Here is a 16,605-nt window from a genome sequence, read left to right as displayed (position 1 = left end):
GAGAAGATTATCATGGTCCACATAATTTTAATTAATCAAATATTAATATGCGTTATGCCTATGACTAAAGAACAAATAAGGTTACACTTTCATGAAAACTATATTTTATATAATTTTTGTGTCATAATTGAAAGGATTGTTGAAAAGGAATCCGTAAAACTTGCATTAAGAAAATGTGGACCACACGATAAAAAAAAAAAAAAGCCTAATTATAATAATCACACTAATAAAGTACAAATATTAAAGTTTGGTTCTTAATTAAATTTAATTAATACACAACTCACACTAGTGGTGGGGGAATCATTTCACCAGCCATGGAAATTTAGAGGTGCATGTTCGCTGTCAAAGTCGCCTTTGAATAGTTGAATTGATGTGGAGGCGTTTTCCAATTGGCTAATCTAAATTAGCCCGTGAAATACGAGTTTTTTCAAAAACATGTCTTGGGTGGTTGTTTGGTAGACATGTACTTATACGATATGTTTATATAAGTAACTTTTTAGGAAGTAAAAAGATGGAGGTTGAATTGTATGATAATCTCGAGTTATTATTTTATTAATCAATCGTAGAAGTTGTTTACCTAGTTTCTCCTCAACAATTGAAGAAGTAAAGTGAAAGGTGAAACTATGTGATGGTTGCATAATTTTTTTGATAGTGTTTCTATTGTGCAACTAACAGTTGAGTGTTATAGTGTTCTATTGTGCAACTAAAAGTTGAGATTTCTCCCAATGGTATATATGTGTTCTAGTTAAAAGTTAACTAATTTGAATATTAGCCTATTACTACTGCCTTTGTTTGATCAAATCATCCAGTATGTCCCAATTCTTAACTAAGTGTACAACACCAACTTTACACAAACACATCGTTTATTTATTATAATAATGTCATTTATATTACGTAGTGTTCACTATCTCTACCCCGTCATAAGTAATAAGTAGTTGTACATTTGTATAGTTGTATTACTTGTATACTGAATCTTGGTTGAGAGGGTTGCCCAAAACCGGTTTAAAAAAATGTGACAATTTTTTCTTAATTAAGTAAGCTTGACTTGCATTTTCGAACAGAGAATTTAAAAATTGTTTTTAATAGATGAGAAATTATAGGCTTGATTAATGAGTTGGATAGAATTATGAAGAAAAGTTTTTTTTTTTTTTTCATTCATTCAATGTTGGGCTGCTTTTTTTATAATTCATTCCTCGTCAATTAAGTTTTATGTAATTTACAATTTAGGATATTAGAACTCCAAAATTTAGGAGCGAAGGCAAGCTATATAGCTTATTGTTTCTGGAAACAGATTACTCTTGGAAGTGTTAGGGTATTTTGGGTGTATCAAGATGTCCTAGATCATATGTCCAATAGTCTAAAAGTCCTTAAGCTCCGCTTGCAAAAGTGTTTGAGAGCTCTGCCTGCAAGAGAGAAGGTTAGCTACTCCGAGGGTCCCGGGAAAACCCCTCCGATGCTTTAGTCAGTGAAACATACTTTTAAAAGAGAGAAAGTAGCTAGAGAGAGAGAGAACTTTCTAGAGAGTGAATGTAGAGAGAAAATGAGAGAGATTAGAAAAGGTTACCATCATTAATCATTGGTTGGTTATTTACAGATATACTTTATTGGACATACTAGAGGTAAATTTGTACTTTATGATGATAAATAGATGGCTAAGGATGGTGGGTTGGATCATGAAGGAGTATTTTCGCCATTTCAGATACATTGGGCTTACGACATGGACTAGACCCAAACACTTACAAAATACAAACACCGTTTAACTATCATATTTCTGCTAGACTCAATGTTAGACGCCAACACCTGTAAGACACACCTATATAAGTGTTACACACACATAAAGAAAAAGGTTTTTTTTTTCTTTTTGTTTTATTGGCACTTGAACACAAAGCATTGGCCTACTTTGACAAGATTTCTCTTACTGTTGGATATGCCATATTACCATGAACCCATTTTGCAATGTTGATGGTGATACTTTCACACTTGGTGTCTAGAATCTGTGGTCGGAAAAGTAATTGTTTCACCCTATGTATGAATAAAATAAAACTGTATTAACATAGTAATATTAAATATGTGGTCGGAAAAGTAATTATTTCACTATATGTATGAGTAAAATAAAGAGCATTATCATAGGAACAATGCCTAATTAAGCTCATAAAATCACATCATAATAGTAATAGACTAATAATGTCTATCTATAATAAGTGTTGCAAAATGAGGATCTAGGAGATAGAAGGATAGTTCCCCCCAAGTGATGGGGTCTCGGTTACTCATCCCCCCATTCCTGTGATAGGGTGAAGCTCACGATCTCTTTAACCTTTGAATTATGTCATGATATGTGCCCTTTATTGAAAACGAAATATATAAGGTACATCACAACATAATAAACAAAAACCAATAAATGTAAGACTGTAATATTAATGACAATTATTGTAATACATGTAATATTTTGGAGCATTATTCGGGCCCAATAACTAAATTAAGTTCATAAACCTGCATCATCGTAGTAATAGTGCCTAAATTCGTTTTAAGAAATGAAAATCAAGCACTCTTAACATTAACAAGTCTTTTTAAGGTATCTGAAAATAGTTCACATTATATAAAACAATTGTCAAAGCAGAGCAAGGGATATTTTGAAGTTCGATCGATATATAATTAATCCACTCAATGTGAATAAGGTAAGTAGAAATTAAACCAAGAAGGAAATTTGAGTACACTCTCGCCGTAATTCTCATTTCACCCCAAAATAAATCTCATTAATATATCAATCACAAATCATTTTTATTCAATTTTTAAAATATATGTTTAATCAAGCAAATTGCATTATCTCTTTCTGTTGTCAATTATACTCATCGTTAATCAAACTCTGCTATTTTATTCTTCTTGTTACTATATTAATAATTTATACAAACAAAAAAAAAAAAAAAAAAAAAAAAAAAAAAAAACAAATGAGACTTAAATTTGGACATTTGGTAGAAAAGAACATAAAGCAATATACACAAAGTAATTAACACCGTAATGAGGTTATGAGGTAGTAAAAAAGACTTAATTATTTCAACAAAAAAGAAGATAAAGCTACCTCTATAAAATTAACACCGTAACGAGGATGATGAAGTGACTCAAGGGGGTTTGGACATTTGGTGATACTCGGTATGTTTTTGACACTCTAAACACCGAGCTGAAATCCATGACAACACCACTCGCGGAGGAATCAAAACTTCAGTTCAAGTCCAAACTAGAAGATTTCCAAATTAATGTATGCCTTGGGTAAAAATAACGGAGCCAACCCAACAACTGCAGATGGGAGAATCAAAAGGCGCCTGGAAGGGCATATGATCCCTTGGCTAGTTGGCTACCAATTAATTCAGTAAGCAGGTCATGGAAGTTGTCGAAAGAATTAGCATTAAAGCAAGGGTTATCATATATCATTAGAAGAATACATCAGGCAGACTACAGGGCAAATAATAAGGATACACCTTTTATCACTTGTTACTTATGTTTCTTCTTTGACTGTGGTGTCGTGGGAGGAAGAGCAGGTCTCTTTTTGGCAAAAGAATAAGTTCTACTGTCTAAATTTTCATCATCATCCTCATCGCCATTATCTATTTCATTCTTTGGAGGTGGAATGGAATCCTCATCACCAGCAGGTTTCTTTCTCCCTGCACCAAACTTCTTATGTAATCTCCTCTCAACAGGGTCATATATAGGTCCAACTTGTGATTTACGAGGAACTTTTGCCCCAAGACCAAGCCTACAAATACACATTAACAAACTGTAACAAGTTTCCAAAACTACTGACCAGTATTTGATTGAACTTCCCTTCTTTAGTTTCCTCTTCAATAGACGATGGTGTAAGAAATGGCTGATGAATTTAGAGGACAGAAAACTAACCTAGCAGGTCTAGCTTCCACTTCTGTCTCCTCTGCCTCCTCCTCATCTCCAGGCATATTTTTAACCCACTGCTCAGCCTACACATAAGCAGCAGAATGATAATCTTAAGCAATGTGCCAACGTGAAGCCTGTCTTTATTCAGGTTGACACATAATATTAAAAGGAACCAACCACAATACTTACCAATTTAAACCCCCTGTTAAGTGTCATAAGTTTGGGCAATGATGCTGGTGGCTTCTCCTTTGTACTCATGATCTGCAGGGATAAATCTCGATTAATTTACTTATAATGGAGTACATTAACATTCACAAATTTAAATTGCATAATTCCAGGAAACAAAGGACAAATAATCAACACCAGTCTCTAAGGTAAACATGGTCAGTAACTTTTTTTAGAATTTCAACTCCCAACCCCCCCCCCCCCCCCCCCTTTTTTTTTCTCTAAAACAGCCCAACCTCTACCCATACTGTCACAAACACAATAGCTCCTTTTCAACTCCTCCAAAACTCAATAAATTGTGTTGCTTACCTAACTTTTTGTTCAATATTTTGTAAAGCAGCTTCGACCTAAATAGATAATGGCAGGCATATCCCTCAGAAGGCAGTGACAGTGCCATAGCATACGCAAGGATGATTCACAGATAAAAGTTGTAGTTGCAGAGAGAGAGAGAGAGGATCCCTTATGATTCAACAAATTTTTTTACATCAATTTCTACTAACAAGAAATCTTCATAATTCAAAATAAGATCACGGGATTGGATGATTCTACCAGAAATTCAGACATACACAAGATAATCATAATCCAACAGGATAAAGTATTCAGTTTTGAAGTTAGAGAGCTCTACAAACTTTATACTTAGCTATCAAATAGTCAACAAAACATGATTACATCACCCCACAATACATTCAAAAGAAATTGCACCAATGCACTACAAACTTGAACCATAAAACACGAAAATAAATACTGAAACCTCATCAGCTCATCTCGAACCTAAAATAGTTTCCCCCTCCCCAACTATAACAATAGGAAAGAGCCACTCAAGAAAACGATATGGCTAAATATATAATTATAATAAACAAGAAAATGATATGGCTACTCACAACTCCTCTATTCTAGAAAATAATCGTGGCAGCTACCATGTTTGAGATGGTATGCATCTGCTGTACTGATAACTAATGAGCCACATTGTACAGCCCCTCGTTTTAATACCATCAAATAGGATGTCATCTACTTCTATAGATACATTAACGTATTAGACCCATTCCATCAAGAGAACAACACATTTACCCTATTAGATACCATCGTAGATCATCAATTTATAAAGTGCATGTCAGCTAATCAAAATGCCATCTTAGGAGGAAGTGAAAGTGAAGTCCAAAGCAATTCAGATCATCAATCTGTTTCCAAATCTCCCTCATCAATTTGTTTTAACTTGATTTGTACTCTATGGCCTTTTTTCTGGTATATTATTCTTCTTTAGCTCTATATTATTATTCATAATTAATAACTTTTTTGTGACTGGAGTCACTGATTTAGCTTGTACAAGTATTATGATGAAAATTACATGCACTTTAGGATGTTTGATTGAACTTCAATTGTGATTTAATTTGCTGATCATTATTAGTTTAAGTTAAATAAAAGATTTGTTGCTATCATTATGTGAATTTATCAGATAGAAAAGGTCACTATAGTAGTATAGTTACACAGCAGTACAATAACATATTTCAATTCAAAAAATGACAGCAGTTCCTCAAGGCCCAACTATTTCTTTCATAACATCCTATTTTCAGACATTAATACTTGTATGTATGTATATATATATCAATGTTACACCACACTTTTTGTACAAATTATGAACGCAACAGCTCGAAAATTCAAGAAAAGACACAATACATGTTAAAGATGACTTACTGCACAACTATTTTCTTGAGACAATACCAGCAAAAAACGCAAATTAATCAAACATAATATGTAAGATCATGAGCCCTCAAAAAAACATATATCTAAGATCATGAAGAGCAACGACCTTAAACATACATAATTAAAATTCAAAAGGATTTAGGCAAAATTTTAAAGTTTACAACCAATATCAGCAGGAATTGATTGAGCAGCAGACATTAAATTAAGTTGGAGTTAATTGGATAACCAATTCTGTGTAAATTAGAATTTTGGGGGAGATTAAGGACAAAGATGGGGAAAACTTATGTTCATCCCTGTTTATTATCATCTTAACCATAGGAGGACTTAACCCTACAAAACCCATCAATAAATTTCAACAAAAACATAAATTTTCATAAAAATCAAATATACAAAACTTATTAGGTTTGATGTGTCAAATTGATTACTTAATTGATTAAGATTTAGCTTGAACTTGTCAAATACAATACGATGTATAATTGATTTGCATTTAGCTCAAATAAGTCAAGTTAGCAACAAACAATATAAAATTGCGTGAAATTCCCCAAAATTGCAAATTAAATCCAATTTCAGTTTAAAAAATCAAGGAAAAAAATAAAAGCACAAACCTGATGAATGGATAAAAGAAAGTAATATGCTTGATTTTGTTGAGCGTGATTAGCTCGAATTTGATGCAGGATTTATCAAGAGAAACTGCAGAGGTAGAAATAGAAGGTGAGAGTGAGAATATTAGGACTACAAAACAAGGATTATGTCAAAAACCCTTTTAAGGCCCGCCCTAACCCATTTTTACATAAATAGTTAGCTGACCCTTAAATAATATTCACCAATAACCTCACAACTCCAAATGCAAATTTCTGCTCTCCTCCATTGTATGTAACATCACCACTATTATGTATAATTTCTTCTTCCAAATAACAATAAAGAAGAAAGTTTGAGAACTCCAGGTTCTAAGCAACAAACAATTAATCACCACATGAATCAATAGAATTCATACTAACAACATAATTAATTTTGAACAATTAACTTGGCTATTTCAATAGGGTGTCTCTACTTTCAAAATTCTACATAATAGTGGTGAACAACTAACCCAGAATAAGGGTGTCTCTACTTTCAAAAGAACTACCAGATCGAAAGATAACTTCGAAAAAGTGGGAATTTTTTTCAAATCATATATACTATAACCTTGCTTCTTAAGGTCATCAGGTATAGTGTTTAAGATTCAGAGTTTAAGGATAAAAGAATAAATGAAAAATTAATACCTAAAAGCGTAGTTTGCTGCAAAAAGTAAGCAAATTTGAAGAATCTCATAAAAAAAACAATCCAATTACAGAAACAACAAAATCCAAATTACCCAGTGGCGATTCCAGGATTTGCTCGTTATGGGTTCGGACTCTCCAAACAAATTCAGGGATATCAAATATCATAATTCAAAATAAAATTCGAGTGTGCACAATACATAACAAGTTTGAAAGATTTATGTTTTTGGATTTCAACAAGCATCATATATAGAAAGTTGGCTAAGATCGTTAGCTTCTCGAAACCTATCATCCCTTCGCATTTCTTTAACAAAGTAGTCTAGCTCAAATCGAAGCCTTATCAAATCATTACTTGAGAACTGAATTGGATAATATTCAGCAAGTCTAAGCAACTTTTGTGTATTAAAGAAGCAAAGTGATTAACAGGAATAAACAAGTATCACATGGCCTACCTATGCCTAGCTCTTGGTTTAATCCTTGCCCACTCTCAAGCTCACCTAAATTTAATGCTTCTGCCACTTTTTGAGCTTGAATCTCTCGTAGCCATTCTTTTCTCTTCGTAGAAATTCCAATAATTCAACAAAAACCCAAGTTCTTCAAATACCCAAATACAATCATCATTATCTCATGTTCAATTAACAATTAACAATTTAACATTCTACATTTTACATTTTACATTACATTCACAGAATCACATGTTCACATACAAATGTATGAAATCACAATTTCAATTAACAATTTACCAAAAAAAATAGATTAATTAAAAACTAAACCTGAAGACTGAAGTTTTGATTTGTCGAAGAGAAAGAACTCAGAGAAGGCTGAAGGAAAGCAGGCGAACGCCGGTCAGCCGTCGGCAGAGTGCGGCCAACGTTGATCTGAAAGCGGCGCCGGTCCTGAGAGTGAGGGAGAAGTTAGGGTTCTTCGATGTTTTCTTTCTGTAAAATTAGGAATTGAATTGAAGATAAGTAAAACCCAAAATTAAAAGAAAGGAAATAAAGGTGTTGGGTATCGAAACCCTGACCTTTGTCCCAAAATGTAAGGCTTTCACCACAAGAACGCGGGATGTAAACGTAAATATATTTGCGGAGTTTAATATTTATTCCTATTATTATTCTTATTATTATTATTATTATTATTATTATTATTATTTTTTTTTTCAGTATTACTTGAATCGCCACTGAAATTACCCATTCAATTACAACTAATCGCAACTATCAAAACCAGAGCAGCCAATAGAAAAACGAAGAACAATAAACTGTCTTGCTCGAATTTTCGATAGCCGCCTACAGCTCTGCTAGTAGATCACCTAAAACTCTGACGGGAGGTCCGCTACTGCTCCTACGGGTGTTATATTCGCAGGTCACCAGCTGCGCCGACGGTTGATTCACATCTGCTCGACGGCTGAGTAACTGCCGTTACAAAAATTTGAAACGTCCAAGAAAGGTTTTAGGGAGGTTTTCAGATACGAAGTAAATCTATACTATATATTAAAAGGTGTTCCTAAAGAAGTTTAGGTGTTACGCGACGCTTTCTTCAAGGTGTTCCTAAAGAAGTTTAGGTGCCACGTGACGCTCTCCACATTTAATCCGATTATTACTCCATGTCTAAAAATATGGTTCTTAAAAGATTTGAACTAAACATGTTAGCCATTAAGTTATTACCATATTACATGTCAAACAATAAAAATTAAATATGAATCAAAAACTTTTGTATACATCCGGTTTACACTAATATTAGTGTACATCGAGCAGTATAGGGGTAACTTTAAGCCAATTTAGGGTAACTTTTTGTCTTTTTTTGGGTAACTTTGAACATAATATGATTTTTTTTATAAATCGAACAAGAAAAGTTTTATAAGGGTGATAAAATTACTTTCAATCACTAATAATTGAATTTTAGTCATTTAAAATGTGATTCTTTACCAATAAAACGTAGATTATTTTTATTTGTATTGGGTTACTTTTATACATATTAGGGTAACTTTTATTCATTTTAGGGGTAACTTTTGATCACTTTAAGAGAGATTTAAAATGGATGTACAATAATTATTGTACACCCGATTTTTTTAAAAGTTTGTGAATATTAATAAGATTTTTATCATGAAAATAATGCAGTAACTCGAGACATTACCGGGGTCTAACACTATTTTCTTTATTAAAAAATGGGTCATTTAGGCCCAATCCATCCCACGTTGAAGCACGACTCGATCACTTGGCCGGGAAAGCTTAAAAGTTTTGGCCTGACCAAGTTTAATTTTGGATTACACTTACAAAAATTCAACTAACTCCTACAATTGTAAAGTTTACTTTTGCACTATAAAACATCATTAGGAGACAACATCTCCTCCTTTTACTGAAGAATCCCTTGAACAGTTGAACTAGGTGAAATGTGACTTCCTCGCACGTTTCTAAAAAGACTACGACCCTGTTGGTTTGATGTAAAAGGTTTTCATGGAAAATGAATTTTTCATTTTTTCCCATTTTCCTTTGTTTGGTTTGTTAAGGGGTGGAAAATTTCATCCTTAATAAAGGAAAACATTTTCCTTCCCAAAACAAGGAAAGCCACATTTTCCTCTCTCCTCTTTATCTCTTTTTTTACTTCCCTCTCATTCATCCTTATATTTCCACTCTTATTTTTTATTTTTCTTGGACTTTTCTTGTATGCAACCAAACAAAGGAAAACTGATTTACAATTGTGTTTTTCCTTGAAAATATGTTTTCCATGAAAATTAATTTTCCATTGAAAATATTTTACATTAAACCAAACGGGGCCTATATTGAAAACTCTAAAATCCACATTAAGATAAAATAAAATTCATACAATTACGGAGTATTAAAGAAATTACATGGTATTATGGTAACATTGGAAATCTAGCTTTTATATAATAAATCAATAACACACAAAATGCTAATAATCAATCAAGACATCAAATAAATTTTACATCAATCATCAATTAAAAAACCCCCAACAACTAACCAAGAATCTAACTTCACAAATTCACAACCAATTATTCAATTATATTTCAAATTATCAAAATAACAATTATCAATTAAATTAAAAAAAATGTTGAACTTACTGTCTCAAAGTGTGTTGGGCAGCGGGGCAGCTGGCAGCTCGAACTCAGCTGCTCAATCGAGGAGTGGATGTCCCGAAGTGCTTCTGTCGTCCTGTGGCGCTGTGTAGCAAATGGCTCGGTGTCAGGTAGGCGGCAACTCGGTCTGCAGTCTGGTGTCGTGGGCAATGGTCGGAGGGACGGGGGCTCATGGGCTCAGTGGGAAGTATTGTTTAGGAGTTTGAGTTAGGGTTAAGGGAAATTGGGAAAATTGAGAAAATGGAAATTAGGAGGTGTAATTTGAAACTAGTTATTGACCCGGGCGATGCCCCGGATCATCGTAAATTATAAGTTTGATTAAATTAATTTAGAAGAGTTAATGTTGAACAATATTAATAACTGATGACAAAAGTCATAAGAGATGTAGATGAGAGAGAGAAGGAAGCACGATTTCATTAATTTCATAGTACTGCATATTACAACATTCTTTATATATACAAGCCTATCATTACAACGGTAATCAGCTAAGGACAAAAGAATAATCAAAAGGACAATCCAAAATTCTATGTGACAGGTTGTGCTGACAGCACTCACAACAAGGCAAAAGAAATAACAGAAATAAAAGGAAATAGTAACGAAGTTTCCCTCTCATCACTCCCCCTCAAGCTTGATGAGCATGAGAAGTAACTCCAAGCTTGCCTAGTAGATATTCATGTTGTTGCACTGGTAGAACCTTGGTTAGAATGTCAGCCAGTTGTTCTGAACTGCAGACATAAGTTGGCTTTACAACAGCTTCTTGAACTTTCTCTCTCACAAAATGTTGATCAATTTCAACATGTTTGGTCTTTTCATGCAGCACTGGATTAGATGCAATAGAAATAGCAGCCTTGTTATCACATCTCAGAATAGTAGGCCCAAGATTTTTGATGCCCAAGTCTCTCAGCAAATAATTTAGCCAAGTCACTTCACAGATGGTAAGAGCCATTGCTCTGTACTCTGCTTCAGCTGAAGACCTAGCTACCAGTGACTGTTTCTTAGCTTTCCATGACACTGGTGAATCCCCCAACAGAATGCAGTATCCTGTAGTAGACCTCCTTGTGACTGGACAGCCAGCCTAATCACTGTCACAGTATGCAGTGAGTATGATAGCAGTTTCACTGGCTAGCAGAATGCCTTTGCTGGGACAATTTCAAGAGATACCTCAGCACTCTCTTGGCTGCTTGCGGTGAGCTGTGGTTGGAGCTTGCATGAATTGGGCCAGAACTTGAACTGCAAAGCTGATGTCAGGTCTTGTTACAGTTAAGTACAATAATTTTCCCACCAATCTCTGATAGATTTTTGCATCAGGGAGAGGATCACCCAAACTAGGTGTCAGCTTAGTATGAGTGTCCATACGCACTTTCACTGGTGTGGCTTTTGCAAGTCCAAACTCTTTGATCATGTCCTGAGCATACTTCTTCTGAGATACAAATATCCCTGATTTTGAGTGTTCAATTTCCAGGCCTAAAAAATACCTCAGTTTGCCAAGGTCTTTCATTTTGAACTTCTTTGAAAGAAGAGCCTTCAGATTAACAATCTCTTGTTGATTATTTCCTGCAATCAACAGGTCATCAACATAAATGAGGACAGCAACAAAACTACTTCTTGACTGCCTGGTAAAGAGGAAGTAGTCAGCTTTTGACTGAGTGTACTGGAATGATTTCAAGGCCTCTGTAAGCTTGGCAAACCATTGACGTGGAGCTTGTTTAAGTCCATACAGGGATTTCTTCAACTTGAGCTCCTTGATTTCAGATAGCTCCCCCTGTTCTGGACTAACAGGCATGCCTGGCCCTACATAGCCCCTTGGTATCTTCATATACACATCTTCAATCAACTCTCCATGCAGAAAATCATTCTTCACATCCATCTGTGTTGTGATCCATCCCTGCATTGCTGCTACAGCTAACAATGACCTGACTGTGGTCATTTTAGCAACAGGGGCAAAGGTTTGATCAAAATCAATTCCTAGTCTCTGTCTGCAACCAAGAATGACAAGTCTGGCTTTCTTTCTCTCCACAGTTCCATCTGGGTTCAATTTGGTTTTATACAGCCACTTAGCACCTATGGCTTTCTTCCCATATGGAATATGAGTCAGTTCCCAAGTGTTGTTTGCTTCAAGTGTTGCAAGCTCTTCATTCATAGCAGAAATCCAAGTTGGATTCTTCTTTGCTTCATCAAATGAAGTGGGGTCAGTTTCATTTGACACACTTGCTAGGAAACACCAAAATTCTGAGGACACACTGGTGTTACCTTCACTAGCAACACACACTGGCTGGAAATCAGCTGCACATGCCAGCTTCTTATAATCCTTCATCCATACAGGTTCTTGAGTGGGTCTATTGGATCTTCTGATCACAGATTCTGGTGTTCTGATGGATTCTTGAGAGGCCTCAGGAAGACTGGCAGTGTGCATGTTCTGGTAAGTCAGATGCTGAATCAGTTTTCTGAGTATCATTGTTTGCAAGATGTATTGGAGACAAATCTTCATACAACAAGTGAGAAGGTGGTTGGGGTGTGTCTGATGACACAGGTTGAAGGATACTTTTGAGGATTGCATTGTTATAAGGAAATATCATTTCATGAAACTTCACATTTCTTGAAATAAATCTTTTCTGAGTAAGCAAGTTCATGAGAACATACCCCTTAGTATTTGGAGGATAACCCAAGAAAATACAAGGCACACCCCTAAGACTAAGTTTATCAGTTTTGAGAGCAGGGTTGTAGGCAAAGGTGAGACACCCAAACACTCTCATCTCATCATATCCAGGGAATTTTTTGTGAAGCTTTTGGTAAGGTGTTTGACTGTTCAGGACAGGAGAGGGAAGTCTATTGATTATGTATGCAGCAGCAAGGATGCAATCACCCCAGAAAGTCAAGGGAATGCCAGCTTGAAATCTAATTGCTCTTGCAATTTCAAGCAAGTGTTTGTGTTTTCTCTCAGCCCTTCCATTCTGTTGAGGTCTTTCAACACATGATGTTTGATGCACTATGCCGTAAGTTGCAAACGAAGGATTAGCTTTAGTGTCATCCAGCTCAAGAGCATTGTCAGATCTCACAATCTTAACCTTTCTTCCAAATTGAGTGCTTGCATAGTTCACAAAAGTTTCCAGAATATTCAGGCATTGAGACTTCTCTTGTAACAGGTATATCCATGTATACCTGCTGTAATCATCTACCACAGTCAAGAAGAACCTGAATTTTCCCTTATAGCTCACTTTATAAGGGCCCCAAACATCACTGTGAATGATTTCAAATGTATGCTTTGCCACAAAGTTACTCAACTGAAATGGCTGTTTGACAAACCTAGCCATAGGGCAGGTTATGCAGGTGCAGTCAAAAGACCCTATTTAATTTGCTAAGGAAGGAATAAGTTTGAGTTTAGGAGCAGGAGCATGCCCCAACCTATTATGCCACAGTGTGAAGGATTCCACACTGCCAGACCAGTAGCAGCTTTGCCACTGAAGGCAGTGCACAGAGCACTAAGGTTCCCATGTTATGAGGGTTTGTCTATCAGATAATACAAGCCATTGTGAAGCTTGCCCAACCCCTTGATCTTCTGATCACTATTGCCCTTTATCACACAGAAGCCAGAGTGAAACACAACATTACAGTCATTATCCTTGCTGAGTTTATTGACAGACAAAAGGTTGTGCTTAAAAGTAGGCACCCCCAACACATTTTTTAACATCAAACCCCCAACAAGTTTTACATCACCAATATGTGATATTTTTGACACAACACCATTAGGCAAGTTAATACTAGGCACATTATTGACCAGAACAAGATTTTGCATCGCATTTACATTACATGTCATATGATCAGAGGCACCTGAGTCTATGATCCACACATTTTCACCACTAAAGGCACTACAACAGGTAACCATACCCCCAAAAATTTGTTCTAACTCATCATCAGTTTCAGATACAACAGAGGATGAGTGAGCAGACATACCAGTGAATTTCTTCAAGAATTGGTCGAATTGAGAGCTAGTGCATGTGACAGAGCCAGCATCAGATGTGCCCTCGAAACTCATCTGTCCCATTGCAGCCACCTTCGTATCTGCCTTGGACTTGTCTTTCATTTTTTGTTGTTTCCTGGACTTTGGATGTCATTTTGGATACCCTATCACTTCGAAGCATTTTCTGGCATAGTGTCCCTTCCCTCCACATTCATTACAGATGATTTCTGAAGTCTTACTGAGCATAGCAACCGTTTCCACCTCTGTTTTGGCAGATTTTAGCACCTCCCTCTGCGATTCTTCTTGCTGAATGGCAGAGCAGGCTGTCTCAACGGTCGGCAGAGGAGCCATGAGCAGAAGTTGGCTTCTCTGAGGACTGTATTCTTCATCCAATCCATTTAGGAATTGGAAGAGTCGGCTTTCTTCTTGTTGCCTCTCCATTGCTCTCAAGAATGCAGCGATATCTGTGGCTGTTGTGGTTATTGTAGGAAGAGAACTCATCGACTCTAACTTCTACCATAGACCACGCATGCTCGTGTAGTATTCATGAACAGCTCCATTTTGCTTCAATGCATACAAATCTCTACTGAGTTTGTATTTGCGTGACCCATCTGTAAGCGAAAATCGCTTCTCAAGGTGAGACCAGATCATTCTCGCTGTACTCAGAAAGAGTATCAAGCTTTTGATCGAATCTGACACCGAAGCGTGGATCCATCCTATAACGGTGGATTTACAGGTGTCCCACAGCTCCTCTTTTGCTGAATCATCAGCTGAGCGACTCACCGTCCCTGTCACAAACCCAAGTTTGCGTTTTGAGGACAGAGCAATTTCCATCGACCTTCGCCATGACCGATAATTGCTAGATCCAGTGAGTTTCGAAATAGCAATGGTGTGAGTACCATCGAAAGGATGAAGGTAAAGTGGATTTGTGAAATCCAAAGAAACATTAGTTTCTCCGGCCATTTGGACATTAGGGAAGAAAGTTTAGCAAATCTAGGTCAAAATAAATTTGGGAAATTTCAGTTGAAAATTTGCGAGGCTATTCTTCAAAATCAGTTGGGCTTCCTTCAATCTAAAGCTCTCAATTCCTGATTGCAAAACAACTTGGCTCTGATACCATGATGACAAAAGTCACAAGAGATGTAGATGAGAGAGAGAAGGAAGCATTGATTTCATTAATTTCAGAGTACTGCATATTACATCATTCTTTATATATACAAGCCTATCATTACAACGGTAATCAGCTAAGGACAAAAGAATAATCAAAAGGACAGTCCAAAATTCTATGTGACAGGCTTTGCTAACAGCACTCACAACAAGGCAAAAGAAATAACAGAAATAAAAGGAAATAGGAACGAAGCTTCCCTCTCATCAATAACTAAATGAAAATGTAATAGGAGGTCAATATGAAAAGTTTTTCAATTAAATTAAACACTATTGTATTATATACTCCCTCCGTTCCCGAAAGAACGACCCATTAGGGTTGATTACGCGGGTGTAAGAAAGATAAATAAAAAGATAAAAGTATATTGAAAATATAAATTTACATGGGGTTTGTAAAAAATTAGAGAGATAAAGTAATAAAATTACATGGAAAATCAAATTTTTATATGGAGAAGCTAATTTTGCACAAATATTGTTGCAAATTGGTGGGTGTTTTAATGCAAATGGGTCATTCTTTTTGGGACTAAAATTAGGCCAAATGGGTCGTTCCTTCGGGAACGGAGGTAGTAGCATTAAAGTTAGACTAATGAAGAGTTTTTGTTAAAGTGACTAAACATTACTCTCTCCGTTTCAATTTATTAGTCCTATATAATCCTATATACTATTTTAGGCGTTTCAAAAAGATCTACTCATGTTGAATGTATAGTATTCCACTTTTAATTTAGTTTTTATTTCCTATTTTATACATATTAAATTCTGATTGGTTAGATTAATTGATTGTGAATTAATGACATGACTCTAAGTAAATAAATTACTCCCTTGATTTATGCAATTATGGCTAATGCTTTCCTAAAAAAAAATTAAAAAAAAATTAAATAAGGCAAAACTATTTATGAATTGTGTTTTACTTTAATGCCAGATTCCAAATATTCTCCTTTTCTTATTTTATGCATGTGATTGATTCCATATGGGACTATCAAATTGAAATGGATGGAATAATACAATTCAATATGGTGAGAGAAGAAGGATGACACATAGGATGACATGTAGTGCATATGTGGCATATGAGTGACACATGTCGTTACAAAAGTTAGGCATACTCGAATAACTATTACCACTTGTTTGCAAGGTTTAATGGCTTTATATTCAAATGTCACATAATGTGTCTACTATACCAATGTCCACTTGATATTATATGACTATGACCCTCACACTTTTAGCACCCTCACACTTTTCATTGAACACGATTTTAGTGCTTTAGTAGCAAGAAGTGTCACTATAAGCATGTTGTCCCCATGAGTTTTAATAATATTATAGATTGAAGT

At 35.5% G+C, this 16,605-nt stretch overlaps 2 protein-coding genes across 4 annotated transcripts; both read right to left on the bottom strand.

Moving 5' to 3' along the window:
* Positions 1 to 3,001: 3,001 nt before the first annotated feature.
* On the bottom strand, positions 3,002 to 8,032 carry LOC145626718 (uncharacterized). 3 transcript variants are annotated; one of them, XM_081679184.1, is made up of 6 exons: positions 7,838 to 8,030; positions 7,517 to 7,658; positions 6,414 to 6,498; positions 4,072 to 4,143; positions 3,889 to 3,965; positions 3,002 to 3,748 (listed from the first exon to the last, which is right to left on the bottom strand). In XM_081679184.1, the coding sequence occupies exons 4-6, from the start codon at positions 4,138 to 4,140 to the stop codon at positions 3,487 to 3,489; spliced, it is 408 nt and encodes a 135-aa protein (XP_081535310.1). In that variant the 5' UTR covers positions 4,141 to 4,143; positions 6,414 to 6,498; positions 7,517 to 7,658; positions 7,838 to 8,030; the 3' UTR covers positions 3,002 to 3,486. The 3 variants fall into 3 exon arrangements, with proteins under 3 accessions (XP_081535310.1, XP_081535309.1, XP_081535311.1); XM_081679183.1 differs by lacking the exon at positions 7,517 to 7,658; XM_081679185.1 differs by lacking the exons at positions 6,414 to 6,498; positions 7,517 to 7,658 and having other exon boundaries at positions 7,838 to 8,032.
* Positions 8,033 to 14,629: 6,597 nt separating this feature from the next.
* Positions 14,630 to 15,079, bottom strand: LOC145627679 (uncharacterized). The gene has a single exon (XM_081680037.1). The coding sequence runs from the start codon at positions 15,077 to 15,079 to the stop codon at positions 14,630 to 14,632; it is 450 nt and encodes a 149-aa protein (XP_081536163.1).
* Between the last annotated feature and the right edge of the window lie 1,526 nt (positions 15,080 to 16,605).

The sequence above is a fragment of the Chenopodium album genome, chromosome 4, assembly GCF_948465745.1.
Source record: "Chenopodium album chromosome 4, dcCheAlbu1.1, whole genome shotgun sequence".
NCBI lineage: Eukaryota > Viridiplantae > Streptophyta > Magnoliopsida > Caryophyllales > Amaranthaceae > Chenopodium > Chenopodium album.
Note: the sequence above shows the minus strand (reverse complement) of the source record. Positions and strands in the feature narration are given on the sequence as shown.